We start from the raw sequence: 17,252 nt of genomic DNA on the forward strand, positions 1-17,252 counted from the left end.
AAAAGAAAACACACATTAATAACACACAGGCCAACCAATGATAGATAAGGAGACATTTGCACAATGCAGTGGCAGATTAAAGTAGCACTCCCATTATCGGTTTAATGGCCACCTGGGATTTTCCTACAAGGCCACAAAGGGTATTGGTCTCTATTGATCTAGGGATCACAATTTGCATGGTGGAAAAACAAATATGAAGCTCTTAATATATAGATACATCTTATCTCATCTCATTTTCGTCCGCTTATCCGGGGTCGGGTCGCGGGGGGAGCAGCTCAAGCAGGGGGCCCCAGACTTCCCTTTCCCGGGCCACATTGACCAGCTCTGACGGGGGGATCCCGAGGCGTTCCCAGGCCAGTGTTGAGATATAATCTCTCCACCTAGTCCTGGGTCTTCCCCGAGGTCTCCTCCCCACTGGACGTGCCTGAAACACCTCCATATGTATATAGATACATATGCCTGTCAAACTGCCGTACGCAAATATTGGTTTGCGTACGGCAGTTTGGTATGGCGTCAAAACAGTCTCATTAATAATGAATGCACAGAGAAGGATTCACAAATGTATTTTGTAATTTATATATAAATTACTCTCTTCTCAAAAATACATTTCAATGCACACACAAATGGATATTGGTATGTATAAATGTAAAATAAAGTTTCACAAACACATTTCTGATCCACACACGGGACTGGACTGCAGTCATGTGAAAACGAGGGAGGCATCTGATTGGCTACAGAGAGTTCCTTGTTGAAAAAAATGCAGTGAATCCAGCCACGTCAGGAGAGTCTCAAAAATCCAAATATAAATACAGACCTTCGCACACAAATGCAAACAAGCGTCTTTTAATTCAAGTTTAACAGTTTGTATAAATGTAACAACATCCAAGTACATTTGGATGAAAATTGCAAATATTTTTTTCATTCATATTGATCAATTGATGGATTTATATTACATTTATTTAAAACAAGACACATTTGCGTGTGGATCAGAAATGTGTTTGTGAAACTTACTTTTGTTGATGGATTTATTTTACATTTATACGTACCGATATCCATTTGTGTGTGCATTGAAATGTATTCGTGAGAAGAGAGTAATTCATATATAAATCACAAAATACATTTGTGAATCCTTCTCTGTGCATTCATTATTAATGAGACTGTTCTGACCCCATACTCTCTGCCTAGGTTTTAGTTTTAGTATGAAGCCTCTCTGTGCCTTATTGAGTTGTTTTCATGATGTTTCTGCCCTTTGTTCTTGTGCAATGTAGCACTTTGAGATAATTTGTTGGATGTAATGTGCGTTATAAATAACGTTTATTATTATTGTAACGACCTCGCCGGTGACATAATGATGTCGAGTCATTAGTAATTGATCGTAGTTTTTAATCCACCAAAACCAGGTCACTGAAACTATTTAATTGTCCCAGGGTCGCTACATTATTATTATTATTATTATTATTATTATTATTATTATTATTATTATCCTTCAGGGGGGAGATGTTGGATGGTTGTAGGGCAGAAATCCCCACTTCCAGGTAACTCTGAATAGTGTAAATTAGAAAAGAAAGAGTGTCATACATAACAAACTATTGCGGATGTAACCTAATATACAACTCATTTGGGAGAAATCCATCGCATTCTAAGATAGCCCTGCCGAGCAAACGGAGGTTTGTTTTGTAATCATCCCGAGGCGTGACGGATAAATCCTGATCGATCCGGTTCAAAAAGCGTCCCTACCCTGCTTTGCCACCTGCGGCAGTCAAGAGCCTCAATTGTTGCTATGCGCAGCCTGGATCGCGTGCGTATATAAACTCAGCAATGCGCTTCAAAAAGACTCACTTGGATGGAGGAGACCTGGTCAACACCACTCAAACCTCCTTGTTTGTAAAAAAGAAAATACTATTTGTGTAATTATTCTCATGATTGGGCAACGCTGCAGCCATTGGAGGCGCCTTGGTGAAATTGATAACGTTTGGGAAGCAGTAAAGTATCTCACAGAAGAGACACACTGGTGTTCATTATTTATAGTGACGAGTCCATGGGCTGGTGACATACTCTCAAGATTTGGAACTGTAACATTGAAGAAAGAAAGATTATAAGGTCAGTGAATATCTGGACAATCAGAAAACCAACAACATATGATTAAAATAAATAACTTCTGACATTATACAATAGAATATGTTTAAAGACAGGTGGAACGAAAAGGCAAAATTGAGGAAGTGGTTATTGTGTACGCTTAAAGTTGCTGTACTTTGGCCCAACCCAAAATATAAATTATTTCAAAATATTTATTCCGCATTGCCAATATAGCTAATTCAGTGAACTAATCAGTAAGAAAGCTAATGAATTCTCTAGTTTTCTTTGTTTAATTCTACCTCTCAAATGCATCTAGGCTATGATTCAGATTTAAAACAATTTAAAACGCAGTTCCTTTTCTGGAAATTTATGATAGGTACTCCTTAACCTGGTAACATAATTAAAGTTAGATTTGATTTGGTGAAATTGTCCCACCCACCATGATGTGTGTGTGTGTGTGTGTGTGTGTGTGTGTGTGTGTGTGTGTGTGTGTGTGTGTGTGTGTGTGTGTGTGTGTGTGTGTGTGTGTGTGTGTGTGTGAGTGTGAGAGAGAGTAAACTGCAGGTGCAACAGGATATTCTTGAAATAACCACATTTTTTGCGGCTTTTAATTATTTCCAAAGGAGCCCGTTTTGTCTCCAATCAATCGTATGTCTCCCGCCAATATATTTTTTCCAATTGATGTGTGGGTTGATTTGTGTTGCTTGATTCATTCACTGGGAACATAAGGAGCGTTGCAGAAAGAGGGCATTGGCACACCTGCAAAAGGTCTTGATGCCTAGGTTCACCCATCACGGTTGGGGGTCAGTGATTTGCCTCAGATTCTCCGGAGGCTAAAGTACCTCAGTCAAAACAATAGAGAATGTTTTCATTGCAAATATTATGGTTCTTTCCATCTTTCAACAGTTAGTTGAAAACATATGCAGCCTACAGCCTTATGACATGGTCCTGTATTGTACTTGATGTACTATGTATGGCTGAAACACGTCAGGATTCCTGGTGATTAAAGTAACGATGTGTACCATTTCAACCATAGATCGTAGCTCAAAATAAACTGTGCTCAATGCTGATTGATAGTGATTTCAATAATGTTATCAGAATAACATTGTGTCGCCCAAACCTTAACCCTAACCCTATCACATCTGAAAAAGAAGCAAATGCTGGCCAGCCGGTTTTTCGACCAGAGAATCACCATCGCCACTCCACTCAGGACCGATACTGATCTGTTACACCTGTGTGTGTGTGTGTGTGTGTGTGTGTGTGTGTGTGTGTGTGTGTGTGTGTGTGTGTGTGTGTGTGTGTGTGTGTGTGTGTGTGTGTGTGTGTGTGTGTGTGTGTGTGTGTGTGTGTGGAAACTGCAGTAGCTGCTATCATTGCTGTAACACAGGGAATTGGTTAGCCTAGCGATTGTGGTACTTCCACTTGGTTCTATGAACATCCTTTCTGTACCGACAGCGATATATTGATGCACTTCTTATGACAAATGTACTTATTGTAAGTCGCTTTGGATAAAAGCGTCTGCTAAATGCCCTAAATGTAAATGTAAATGTAAAGTAAAGGTTATGGTAACATTGAAAAAATAAAATAAAAAAAAGAGAAATAGTACAGTTAATTTACACAGTACAGAAAAGTAAGGTTACTTTCTAAAACCTGTTATCTGAAAGAAGGGATTAATTGTTTACCTTGTTTACCTGTAAGAAAAGCTGTAGGTGTGGTTGCCCTTACTGTGTTTAATGAGTTTAGGTGTAGCTTTCAGGTCTAGTCTTGATATAGCCTTGGGCCTACTATTATTTTACTTTTAACCTCAGAGAAAGGAGGATGTAATTATATGTATGTTCTGTATATATATTATATGTTATGACCACTAGGTGGAAGTGTTGATTGGTAGATCAGATGGAGCTGAGAACGACAGAAGAAGTGTATCGGGAGAACGATGAAGGCTGGTAAAATAAAGAAACCTACTTAGAAATATCCAAAGTTGTTTATTTATAATTACCTAACTTTACAGTTCCTACCACACATTTGTTCCTTCATCATGCTGCGTGCGAGAATAATTGCGGCTATTGCAGGGCATCGTATTTGTCCGCGGTTGCATAGCCAACGTGGTCTTATTATAGCCCGATCATTAACTAAAAAACACATTGAAAGAATAAAGCATCCAGCATATGATTCCAACAATGTATGAGGGCATAAACAATCCGCATTACGCAACAGGGATGGTCGCAAAGTGGAATGATGGAAACCAGCGGACGAGCGGTGGGTGGAGATGTGCGCGCATTGCCGAAGCAGGGAGATACCGCACAAAAATCTATTTCTAATTGTCAGTTTGCCGTGTGTCTGCCTGGCACAAATGCTCACGTTGAGGGTATCTTTTCCATAATAAACAGTACACATACACACGCACACGCACACGCACACACACACACACACACACACACACACACACACACACACACACACACACACACACACACACACACACACACACACACACACACACACACACACACACGATAGCGATCAAGCTGTAATCTAGAATATAAGCAATGGCTCCATTAATTATTAGTTATTCAGTGTTGCATGTATTTATGCTTGTTATTCTTTTTCTATTGACCAAACTTATGACTATCTTGTGTTTTTGTGGCTCGTCATCAGCAGCATCACTTGCCTCAACTACGAGCGTGCAGGCAAAAAGCGCGCTCCTTTAAATGGAAAAGCAATTGCATCTTTTACAGCTTTTGGTGCGAACCAAAAGCTGGTAAGAACCGAACCGGTTGACCTGACATGTGTGATCCTGCTGTTTGAAAGAGACCAATGTGTTTGTCCTGTCTTTCAGTCCTTTAGACAAAATCACAACCGTTACACTATGCCATGCGTTAAAATAATAATAATAACAATGATAAACTCAAAAAAATAATAACAATGATAAACTCGATCAAAACCTTCCAAAACAAAATCTCGATTTTGGGTAGGCCTAAACGATAACGTTGGCTAAATTATTTGGGAAAGAACAGCTGATACAGCGGTAATAAGTTGTATATAAATCAATGCATCTGCAAACACCGTAGGCCTACAGTAAACACATATTTTCCTGATGCAGACATCAGGAAAATGAGTGAAGCTTGCCTGCTGACACGTTAAAATGACTGTCTCAACTGCCATGAGCAAAGAGCAAAACCATTTGTACATAGTGTAGGCTACAGTAGCCTATTCGATATTGAATGAAGTAGGTTACTAACTCCCTGTCACTGTACAGAGTGGACGATATGAATTGCATGTACAGCACCTTAAAAAACTCACTGTAGCCTATATTCATGGCACACCCAGCCTCGCTTTCAATATAACACGCACTCGCATTCTGTAAACACCATCAGTAAATAATAATATGAAAACAATATAAAATATCTTTCAACAAGAAAAAATAATTTGTTTACTGTAAATGGATAAAGGTCAACAAATGCGCAATTTTCAGCTGTCAGAAATGTGTTGTGATCACTTGTATTCCTCATAGCTCTCAGGCTGTGAGGAAATCAGCAGCCCGCGATCGCAGCTCCTTTGATGTGAACGCGCACAGAGCGCAGAGTTCAGAGCCGGACAATGATGTCGTAGTAAAGCCCTCAGGTCTACTCTGCATGTATTAACTGTGGCTAAACATCAACTGCACTGAAGTCATCATAACTTCAGAAGTTCTCATTTTCAAATGATTATGAATACTATTATTGTTATTTGAAGCCGTGTCAGTCTTGACTGTGGGAGGTGTGGTCCTCTGTGTCTGCTAGTGTCTATAATACAGTCATATTTTTGTCGACATTATCAAACGGATGAACCTTTATTTTGAAGAGCACAGGGCAACGAAGCACATTAGCCAATAAGAGGACCCGCCCACCGGCGGAAACCAGATATTGAGTGGTAAATTCGTTTTGTTAAGAAGAACCAAAAAACGAATAAACGAACTGAAATTTTGATTTTCTTTTTTTTGGACAAAACGAAAAAACGAAAAAACGGCTGGTTTTTGGTTTCTGCTTATGTCAATTATTCCCAGAAAACAGAGTAATAAAACCAGGGCCGGCCTTGACCAATTTGGCGCCCTAGGCAAGATTTTTGCTGGTGCCCCCTACCCCTTTGAATCGCACAGTAAATTCGACTACCAATGTTCATAAACTCAGAGAAGCTACAAAGCTTTGTCTTTGAGACTCTTTGATTTTAGATAGAAAATTAAACACACAAAACGTATTAAAAACCAAGTAACAAGCAATGAATCATAAATACAATGTGGTATGCACAAAATACTGCAGACTTTAGAACTTTTAATAATTAAACATTTTGCAGTAAAAAAAAAGTCTTGCAAAACAAGTGACAATGAATCACTCATACAATAAGGTATGCAAAAAATACTGCAAAGAAATGCATGATGTTTACTAAAGTGTAAAAAAAATACAATAATGTATTAGGGCTGTGCAGAGGTAGCCGGGACGGCAGAACCTGATGCTGTGTCACTGGGGGTGGCACTGAAATATTTTAAAAGTGCATCTGAAGAGAGAAGAGAAGTATATGTGACTACTGCATGTTACATTTTAATAAAAAAACAGATGCTTGGTGTGCTATACATGAGACTAATAATGAAAATGTGATGAGATTCATTCAACTTTATTGTCATTGCAATGCAATTCAGTCTAACCACAGTGCAAAAACCAGTGAATTGCAGTGAAATGAATATATATGTACTGTATATATAGCCTATGAATGATATGTGAAAGCTAAGGTATGAAATATTAACAGTAATACACTTTAACTGCAACACTGATGTAAACTTTAACAAACATAAACTGTGACACATAGAAGCAAATGCTTACAACCAGTAGTCGAGTTGAGGGGGGATGGGGGGGGATGCCATCCCCCTTAGGTATTAAAATGGTCAAAACCATCCCCCTTATGAAACGGCCATCCCCCCTTCCCATCCCCTGTTATTTGCAATGCATTTACCCTAACTATGTAGGAGTGGTAGCCATGGGACCAACTCTAATTCTGAGGTGCCTTGGTCAAGATCAATGACAGGAGTATCTGACACGTAATATATCCATAGCATGCATGTTGTTTTACAGTAATATAATATAATAATTATCTTTGTGCTTAAACAATATCAAAATATAAGTCACCATTTTAGGATTTTTGTTTTTAATCTTCGGGGGGGGGGGGCATGCCCCTGGACCCCCCTAGCAGGATCCACCATCCCCCCTGGCTTTTTTTTACAACTTGACCACTGCTTACAACCACCCTATTACAAAGTGGATGGACAACTAAAAGCATTTTAACTGACATACAAGCAGGAAAGACACCTGTACAATAACACATAACGTTAAGTTAGGTGTGAACAGGCCTAACGTTAAGTTTCCAAACGTCCCTGATGAATTTAAGGTGGAGTAACATTAACACACGTCGACTCAGCTATTTATTGATTATTAAACAATGTTGGTCCGAAGTAAGCTAGCAAGCTAACACTCTGCTCCAACAACGGTAACTATGATGCATTAACTATTAATTTCATGCACTTCATCACATTGACATTACTGTACCTTTACCTTTTTCACGTTTTTCCTCCTCTTCTTTCCTTTTTTTCCTTCCTTGGGCGCCGGATGGCTTCAGTCTTTTGGACTTAATTCCGATACAGTGTCATTAATCTTTTTCTTCGTCTCGGGGTCACGGTCCGGTCAGATTCAGGCAGCTGGCCTCTTGACCCCGCCCCCCTCAAAGAGGGCAGGTACAGAGCAGCGAGCCAGGCAGGCACCCAGAAAAAAGGCTTCTCCATTATTTAATAGTCTTTGCTATGACTTTTTGTTGCTGTGGGCTTAAATAATATTTCGAAATAATATTAGTAATGGCACTGGTAAAAAAAAAAGTAGTATATATATATATATTTTATTATTTTATATATTATTTATATATTTTTATTTTATTTATTTTTTCTCCCCCCGTTTTCGGCGCCCCCGCGGATGACGGCGACCCTAGAATTTTTTCCTATACTGCCTATCCCCAGGGCCGGCTCTGCTTGGAGGTAGGCAGGGGCAGTTCCATCGACTGCCTTGTATGCCAGTACCATCGTCTTAAATTTGATGCGAGCTACTACAGGGAGCCAGTGGAGGTCCCGGAAGAGGGGGGGTCACATGGGAGAACTTTGGTAGGTTGAACACGAGGCGCGCTGCCGCATTCTGGATGCGCTGCAAAGGTTTAATCGCAGAGGCAGGAAGTCCAGCCAGGAGTGAGTTGCAGTAGTCGAGGCGGGAGATGACCAGTGATTGGACAAGGAGCTGGGCTGCTTCTCTTGTGAGGAAGGGCCGGATTCTGCGAATGTTGTAAAGTGCAAATCTGCACTATTCTCAGGTTAAGCAAAACTCACATATGTAAACCACAAATACTCTCACAAGTCCATCATCACTCTTGATCTTCTAGCTCTGCTAGACTTACGGCAGACAGGTGCCCCTGTCTCTGATTTTGGTGTCTGATGCTCTGTGGGCTGCACATCCTGGTATGCGTCAGGAGGGTTTGTCACTTCTGCGTGTGACTGCTTTCTAAATGTCTCTTGAGTCCTGAGTAGGCATCTGCGGTTCCTCCGAAATACATGTCCATCCTCCGTTCTGACTGTGTACGACCTCGGACCGACCTCTTTGAGCACCACTGCTTTTCTGTTCCATGTGTGGGGCTCTTCGATTCTGACCACGTCGTGTTCTGAGAGAGGTGTGAGACTCCTGGCCGTCTTGCCATAATGCTTCTTCTGTGCCCACTTCAGCTGTATGTGCTTTTGTGTGAGTACTCAGTTTTTCTTCTTTCTTGGCATGTGTGGTAATGTGTTGCGCAGTTTTCGGTTCATGAGGAGCTCTGAAGGTGATGCTCCACATCCCAGAGGAGAAGACCGATAGGTCAACAGTGCAAGGTAAGGGTCTGATTTTGTCTCTGCAGCCTTTTTTAGAAGTCTTTTAACGATTTCTACTCCTTTCTCTGCCTTACCATTCGCCTTTGGACGGAGAGGGCTCGATGTAGTGTGTTGGAACCCATACTCCTCTGCAAACAATTGAAACTCTTCTCTCGTCTCTGTGTGTGTGTCTGTGTCACAGTGGTCGGACTGATTTTCTGTGTTTCCAGCAACATCAGCTAGCACCAGTTTCAGTCACAGGTCCAGAGACAGAGGCAACGGACTGGTCAGTTGTTCCTGTCCTTCCATTGTCAGTGGATTCCACTCTAGGGAGTACAGTGAAAGGTGATTGTGTAATCCACGTCAGAGTTCTCACCCCAGGTTCCACAGCCTCCGGGGTACAACCCACTCTCTCGTCCCCCACTGGTCCACTTCCCATCCCGTCACTTCCTGGAGCAGAAATCACTCTCTCATCCCCGGAATTACTTTCTCCAGTCACTTCATCACTTAAGGAACATTGTCCTCCCTCCAGGGTCATTCTTCTGAAACTGAGAGAGGGACTTGCTGGCGAATGCAATGGGTCTTGCTCTGGATTCCCCCTCATTGATTTGAGATAGAACAGCGCCTATCCCATCCAGAGAGGCATCTGTAGATAGCATAAAGGGACGGGCAAAATCAGGGTGTGCCAGGACAAAAGTTTCAACCAGGGACAATCTCAGATTCTGAAAAGCCTGCTCTATTTCAGGGGTCCAATCAACTGCACTTAACTTCCTGCTTTGTGGCCTCTGTTTAACCTTGCCAGTCCTTTTCTGGCCCAACAACAGAGAGAAAAGAGGCTTAGCATTGGCAGAGAAATTGGGCACAAAGTGCTGATAGTAGTTAGGGTTAGGGTTAGGGACAGATCATACCCAGGTAAGATCTGAACCGTTTCGGCGAGGGAGTCACACCATCTGCTTCCATTAGGTCTGCACTTGTCATTTTTACAATGGCTTCAGTCTTACTAGGGTCAGTCGACACGCCAGTTTCATTGATTATGTGACCCAGAAACCTCACAGACTTACGGAGGAAGAAGCACTTCTTAGGGGCTAGCTTCAGATTGTTGCCATGCAGTCTGCTAAACACCATTTGCAAGCGTTCCAGAGCAGTCTCCTCATCAGGTGCAAAAACTAGCAAATCATCCAAGTACACCAGCAAACTGAGATAGTTCTGATCTCCAAAGATGCTAGTCATCATGCGCATGAAACTTCCAGGACTATTGCAGAGGCCTTGCGGCAAGCGATTATAATCGAACAGACCCATAGGCATAGTGAATGCGGAGTACTTTCTGTCATCTTCGTGTAATGGCATGTTGTAGAACCCAGAGGTTAAGTCCATGGTACTGAAGAAAGAATTCCCTCCAAGCACCGCCAAGCAGTCGGCCTGATGAGGAGAGGGTGCGCAACCTGGGTCCTGACCTAACCCTGTGGCCCTACCGCTGTCAGCCAATGACCGGTACTGTCCTACCTCCCCACTCTCCAAACTACCTCCAACAGCACTGCCATCAAAACTCTGCCACAGTTTCAACACACCCCTTCCCTTGGACAGAATTGGACTGGCAAAATGACCTGCTACATTGCTATAACCTGGTTTCTCAGCCATAATAGCAAGTACTTGCATTGTGTATTACCAGATGAAGAGAAAATAAATAAAATAAAATATATATATAGATACAGTAAAAGTGCTATATTATATATGGAAAACAATAATAACAATAATACAAATGAAAAATAAAATGACCCTAATACTTTTAACATGTGAACACAGCCCTGAGACTTCCTAACCATCTAGAAAGACTCTCTAACCACTCTTGATCTTGATCTTGTCTTCAACGCAGCACCCACGGTGATCGGCACCAGTGTAACGGCTATGATTGAGTCTAAAGGACTGAAAGACAGTCCTTTAGACTCAAAGGTATATTTGTGATTTGTACAGCAGGATCACGTCACGCCAATCGGTTCTGACTAGCAACGGCCGCACACACACCTAAAGCGGACGCAGATCTGCGGTACCCAAGCACACCAGCAGATAGCTTTAAAACACCAACAACTGCTCTATCATTTGCGAAACTCATGATAACTAATGAACAGTTTTCTATATCTGTTGCATGGACCAATTGTTGGAATCTGTCCCTCAGCCAAGCTGCTCTTGGCAGAGTTTCCCTGGAGTCTACACCTTGAAGTGAAACCAGCTTTTCTCTCATCAGAGCAGTGGATAATGCTTTCCATTTTTGGTTGCTTTTGTTGTGGATTTACTTGCCCACTAGTGGCCATGATCATGCAGTTTAACTAGAAACATAGAAAACATAAATCAAAACATATCTTAACTAATGTTTTAACATGTAGCCTACATTAACAGCTTGTTTAATATGAAGTTTGCACTTTATATAGATGTATTAAACAGAAATACATAACCAATACTACTACTTACCTTAGTAGATGATCATGACAAATTGCAGCCTGGTTATTGCCAGGAGACTGCTTTCATTTTCTTCAGCACAAGATTCCTGATCAACGGGCATAGTTCAAATGACTCTGTATGCAATTGGATAGTCCTTCAACAAATCAGACCGAACCAGCTAATAGCGAGCCAAGGGGAGAAGCCAGCTTGGTGATTGGCTCCAGTAACAGCGGATCGGAAACAGGAAGAAAAGTATTGCTTCTCTCCAGCCCCTTCTGCAGGGAGGATTCAGATCACCGGCCGACCGGGCGGGGGGTACCCAGTCTAGACAGACCACCGGCAGACCGGGCGGGGGGTACCCAGTCTAGACAGACCACCGGCAGACCGGGCGGGGGGTACCCAGTCTAGACAGACTACCGGCAGACCGGGCGGGGGGTACCCAGTCTAGACAGACCACCGGCAGACCGGCGGGGCTACCCAGTCTAGACAGACCACCGGCAGACCGGGCGGGGGGTACCCAGTCTAGACAGACCACCGGCAGACCGGGCGGGGGGTACCCAGTCTAGACAGACCACCGGCAGACCGGGCGGGGGGGACCCAGTCTAGACAGACCACCGGCAGACCGGGCGGGGGGTACCCAGTCTAGACAGACCACCGGCAGACCGGGCGGGGGGTACCCAGTCTAGACAGACCACCGGCAGACCGGGCGGGGGGGTACCCAGTCTAGACAGACCACCGGCAGACCGGGCGGGGGGTACCCAGTCTAGACGAATTGGTGACCTGAAAAACTAAACCTGAGTTAACTAGTTTTTAGGGCCAAAATGATTCGAACAGAGGAATTGTGCACCGATTTGAACAGAACACAAGGGTTAACAGGAAAAAATGGAAGAGAGGTACCATACAGTAATGGAATGATTAAGAAAAGTACAAACTCTTTGAAACATACAACTAGTGCAATTCAGAAGGAGTAAAGATGGTGGTTATGGAGTCCAAATGGAATAAAGCTGAGAAGTTATTTACCATATTTAGTCATAGTTTCGTGAATAACGTCCGTCTAATATATGGCTGAAAATCCCCCCCTCAAATTAAATAATGTAAACAAATTATACATTTCCTAAATCCTTACTGTACGTTCACACCAAAAGCTATAAAGCGTTTCGAGCAATAAACTCCCATTCACTTTCTATTATACATACGCAATAAAGCGACAGCTTTAAAGCTGTAAAGCTGCAAATGAGAGTTGAAAACCACTCAACTCTATGAAGATGAGCCAGTAGCGTTTGGGCTGTAAACGACCGCCAGCCAATCGGAATGCAGATGTCTCTCGCCGGCGTGTATTTTGTATCTCTGATTTTTCTTGAAAACACAGGACAAAAAAGGAAACAGATGATTTAGGCGGAAATAAAAGAAAGAAGGAAATGAAGGGTTTGAAGTGCTCCCGTGTCCCCTTTAGTGGTCATACATATTCACAAAGGGCTTAAAATAAAGCTCTGAGTGCCCCCTTAAAAAATCGACCTGATAAGGCAAATTGAACATCTGGACTGGCCAGTGGACTATATCATCTCCGAACACAATTCAAGCAACAAGTGAATAAAACAAACTGAACTGTAATATTTCCGCATCTCTCCTTTGTCTTCTAGGTCCGCCATGATGTTTCTGGTTCAGGGGACTCCCTATCAACGCTTCTGCACCATCATTGTATTGTGTTCACTTGCTGTTTTCTTTGCGTACAACAGCGTCAACATCAACTCGAATTATGACATCTTCAAAGTTCTTCGCCCTCCGGGCATCTCTGAAGGGGTCAACGGAAATGACTCAGAGGTCCAAGTTTTTGAGGAGCAAATAAGGCAGGAGATGAGGAATCTCACGGCGGTGCCCACTGATAGGACGATAATATTGATCTGGTTTTGGCCATTCAATTACAAATTTAGCCCCGAATGCATTGGATCTGATTTGAGCGGACTACACTTTACCGACAACAGGTCCCTGTATAACCAGGCTCACCTGGTCTTCTTCCATCACAGGGATATCCGGACTGATCTTTCCAACATGCCCAAGGAGCCACGACCATGGTTTCAGAAATGGGTGTGGATGAACAAAGAGTCCCCTGCTAGTTGCCATCGAATACCTCAGGCCACTAGCCTGTTCAATTTAACAAACAACTACAGGCTGGATTCGACGGTGCCAGGACGATACGGAGAAATAACTCAACGCAAAACCGCCAAGGATGATTTTAAATTACCAGCTAAGGACAAACTGGTATGTTGGATTGTTAGTAACTGGAACCAAAATCACAAAAGAGTCAATTTCTACAATGAACTAAAAAAGCATATCCATATTCATACTTATGGGGCCGTATTTGGAATGAAAGTTAGCAGAGATGAGGCAGTCCAGTTAATTACTAGCTGTAAGTTCTACCTGTCCTTTGAGAACTCTATCTTTAAAGACTACATCACAGAGAAGGTATACAATCCCCTGTCAATGGGAACAGTGCCAGTTGTTCTTGGTCCTTCTAGAAATAATTATGAGGAGCACATTCCTGGTAGTTCATTCATCCACATCGAGGACTTTGATACCCCAAAGAAGCTTGCTGACAGACTACACTACCTCGACCAGAATCAAGAAGAGTACATGAGTTATTTTCTCTGGAGACGGGAATTTGTGGCCAAAAATGGAGGTTGGGGCATGGATGTTTGCCATGTATACAAATATATGAAAAACGCCCCTGGATTCCAAACAATTAACGATCTAAACAAATGGTTCTGGGGTTAAGAAAAAAGGGTTAGGGCTAGGTATGCATTTTTGGATAAACCTTTGGGTAATATTTTGCCACCTTTGGGTGCAGTACCATGATTGGGTATATTAGTTGTTGGGTGTATTGGTATCCACCTAATAATCGTCATATGTTTTTTTCTACAATAAAAAACTGGTCACATAAGAAAAATGGGCTAACTGCTCCAATTTTATTGGCCAATATTTCTGAAACGGAACTAAGTAAAACAAATTCTGTTCGTTTTTTGTGAGGCTTGGTTTTAAGATTTTATGTGGTGATTTTGGTGAATTTTAGATTATTTTTGTAGCCTCTGAATCTTTTTATCATGTTTAACTTTGATATGAAATTGTGGGAAAATTATAAATTTTTAGGGCATAAGACCCGGGTTTTATAAACGCGTCTGATTCTAGAGAAAGAATTTTGAGTCCCGGTCACGCTGGTGAGGAGAAATAAGCCTAATTCATGATTTTTTACAATAGCGCCACCTTTGGGTGCAGTACCACAAATTTGGGTTTATGGTAGTGGGGGTTATTGATAACAATGCCTGAAAGGTTTAAGAGTTTTCGACTTACGGTATAGGCTGCAGTAGGACTTTTGCATACTGCAGCCGTCGCTGCTCGGACCCCTGGGAGGGCAAGAGTCCAACTCGCGATGGTCCAAACAGCCCCCCGCCCCCCCCCCCCCCCCCCCCCCCCCCAGGATCCCTTGCGGCACCCTGAACGTTCGCCACAATATGTTTATTTAATATAGCGCCTTTCTCATACTCCAGGTCGCTTTACAGTGTCATGAGCTCACACAGAACAAGATGGCACAGCAAAAAATAAAGATAAAATAAAAATAAAAATGTATAATATATACAATGGAATGAATGGAATGGAAGGGAATAGTATAGCCAAGCTTTCTTTGGGATGATCATTTACCATATTGGACAATCATGGATAATACATGTTTTATGTTGACCTGATCCTACTGTTGGCAGGTTTAGGGGGATTTTATATTATTCATTTTGCCTAACTCCTTTTTATGCACCTATGTATCCACCATTAGATTTTCATAACGAAAACTGTATTTTGTCCATGTAAATGTGAGCATATATTTAGTCAGACATGTTCGATGTTCATAGTTGATTAAAGTTCTGATGAAACATAATTTTGTTGGGTTAGTAGATGCAGTCCTGGACCTCACATCCTCTTCTCACACATTGTCTGCGCAACCTGCTCAACCGTACAAGAATTCCAAAACCCCTGTGCACCAGTAGGCCTACTACAAAATAAACACCGGAACACGCACCCATGCACGCGCACGCGAACAATCTCGCGCGCGCAAACACACACACACACACACACACACACACACACACACACACACACACACACACACACACACACACACACACACACACACACACACACACACACACACACAGTTCCAATTCCAAAACATGTTGCACAGTCTCTTACCACATGAATACAGACAGAAGAAAAGGTTTTCACTTTTAATATGATGAATATAAATGAATCAAAGGCGCAGATTAATTTCGTGGCATCTAGCCGACCAGACTTGGCAGAAATCAAATGCTCAATATCAATTGGTGTATAATCCCATGCAGTTAAGAATCGTTGTGTTTTCGATATAGAAATTGTGTGAAAAAAAAAAACGGTTTTAGAGAGAACGAAGCCATACCGAACAAACGGCCCTAGAGAGAAATAGTTTATAATTAAATCAAATAAATGAGTTAGGCTATAGGAAGGAGGGGGGCGTGTTATCCCCATGGCAAAGACCCCATTTCTGGTACTTTACTATACGGAATATAAAAGCGCCAGACACCGTGGCATCATAGCCTACTATTAATGACAGAGAAGCTTAACCCTCTCGGAAACAGACATCATAATGAACTGCTGGCCAGATGGGGTTCCACACATACAAACATACCGTGGCGTAAGTGAACGAGAGGCTTAACGCTTTGACACGCATAATATGTTTATGAGCATGCTCCGTCCTTTCACCAAAATATAGGATGTATTTAGAGGATCCAATTAGAAAGGAGAGAGAGAGAGAGGAGAGAGAGAGAGAGAGAGAGAGAGAGAGAGAGAGAGAGAGAGAGAGAGAGAGAGAGAGAGAGAGAGAGAGAGAGAGAGAGAGAGAGAGAGAGAATCTTCATAAAGGGATATCCTGTTCCGTTACATAATTTGGACATTGCTCTGTCAAGCCTTTCGTAAAAACTCAATATCTATTCCCCTCTCGTTGTTATTTTGTCATGTATTCATTCATATCGCTCAGGGGACTATTAACTGGCGTACACAGGTAATAGGAAGTCAGTGACCGGAAATTGCGTTGCGGTAAAGATCGAGATAACGACACAATGCATAGTCTTCTCTCAGCCTTGTTCCTGCTGCCGCTGCTTGCTTTTATTCAGTCACCAGAAGTGGGTAAGTATGCAGGCAAGATAGAGTAAAAATGTTTGCTCAGGACAACATGTTAATGTGTATTGATATGTATTCACAATCAAACTATGCAACCAGGGACTCTGCTGATAACGCAGATTACCAGACAACTCGTCGAATAGTCAGTGGCACCCAAGTTTCAGGTAGGCAGCTGCAAATACGTTTTATAATCACGATATTGTATTATATTTATCACTTTGTATGAACAACTTTTTTTTGATGACATAGTTATTGTTTGCCGTCCGCTCTGTTAGACTAGTTGTTTAATACACTAACAATATATAGGCCTATAGGGCACGACGTTTCGTAATGCTGATGCAATATGTCATCATTGGTCAGTTATGTATGGAAGGCTTTACACTCCGCTAAAGTTCCCCGTCATGTGAACAAGCCACTAAAAGGGAGAAAGACTTTATTCATTGTTTACATAACTCGCCACGCGCACGAACACGCTCTCTGTGTTGATCTTGGTTTTGGTTTCCTTTTCCCAATAAGCTATGTTGTCGTTTCAGTGACTGTGTGTAGGGGGGTATTGAAGTCCATCATTTGGCAGTGCACAATAAGCACACAGTAGTTGGAATGTATATTGTTTCCTTAGATAAAGTTCACTATGATC

General features: G+C 42.1%; 1 protein-coding gene across 6 annotated transcripts; it reads left to right on the forward strand.

The window, feature by feature from the left end:
• The first annotated feature begins 1,598 nt into the window (after positions 1-1,598).
• On the forward strand, positions 1,599-14,599 carry LOC132455552 (4-galactosyl-N-acetylglucosaminide 3-alpha-L-fucosyltransferase 9-like). 6 transcript variants are annotated; one of them, XM_060049395.1, is made up of 4 exons: positions 8,450-8,808; positions 8,930-9,004; positions 9,186-9,328; positions 13,060-14,599. In XM_060049395.1, exon 4 carries the CDS (start codon positions 13,067-13,069, stop codon positions 14,189-14,191), a length of 1,125 nt encoding a protein of 374 aa, XP_059905378.1. In that variant the 5' UTR covers positions 8,450-8,808; positions 8,930-9,004; positions 9,186-9,328; positions 13,060-13,066; the 3' UTR covers positions 14,192-14,599. The 6 variants fall into 6 exon arrangements, with proteins under 6 accessions (XP_059905377.1, XP_059905380.1, XP_059905378.1 ...); XM_060049394.1 differs by lacking the exon at positions 8,450-8,808 and adding an exon at positions 1,599-2,100 and having other exon boundaries at positions 8,930-9,328; XM_060049397.1 differs by lacking the exons at positions 8,450-8,808; positions 9,186-9,328 and adding an exon at positions 1,599-2,100.
• The last annotated feature ends 2,653 nt before the right edge of the window (positions 14,600-17,252 follow it).

Source organism: Gadus macrocephalus, chromosome 4, assembly GCF_031168955.1.
Source record: "Gadus macrocephalus chromosome 4, ASM3116895v1".
Taxonomy (NCBI): Eukaryota; Metazoa; Chordata; class Actinopteri; order Gadiformes; family Gadidae; genus Gadus; species Gadus macrocephalus.

Coding starts and splice junctions, on each gene's coding strand:
- LOC132455552 (XM_060049394.1), top strand. CDS start 13,067: ATGATGTTTCTGGTTCAGGGGACTCCCTATCAACGCTTCTGCACCATC.